This window comes from Eimeria tenella, genomic scaffold, assembly GCF_000499545.2.
Source record: "Eimeria tenella Houghton genomic scaffold, Eth_scaff1768, whole genome shotgun sequence".
Classification (NCBI taxonomy): Eukaryota; Apicomplexa; class Conoidasida; order Eucoccidiorida; family Eimeriidae; genus Eimeria; species Eimeria tenella.
The window spans coordinates 4,031-4,233 of NW_013541597.1; the positions used below are offsets into that span (position 1 = coordinate 4,031).

Consider the following 203-nt stretch of genomic DNA (forward strand, 5'->3'; position numbering starts at 1 on the left):
TGCTGCTGCAGGGGCTGTCGAATGTGTACGAAGAAGACGTGGCAGCTTTTCTTGCAGAAGTTCCTGGAGCTCTTTGGGGTTTAGATGACAAATTGGTTTTCGCTTTAAACCAATTTGTGCAATTTAGACACGAAAGATTCAACGAAGCAACAGTAAGCAGCAGCAGCAGCAGCAGCAGCAGCAGCAGCAGCAGCAGCGGCAGG

General features: G+C 49.8%; 1 protein-coding gene across 1 annotated transcript in view; it reads left to right on the top strand.

Moving 5' to 3' along the window:
* ETH_00037190 (uncharacterized protein) overlaps window positions 1–203 on the top strand; it is a gene marked incomplete at both ends in the record, with an annotated part of 4,822 nt that overhangs the window by 3,743 nt on the left and 876 nt on the right. The window contains one exon of the mRNA XM_013373815.1: window positions 12–152. Coding sequence (XP_013229269.1) covers window positions 12–152 — 141 coding nt within the window. The remainder of the gene's footprint in view (window positions 1–11; window positions 153–203) is intronic.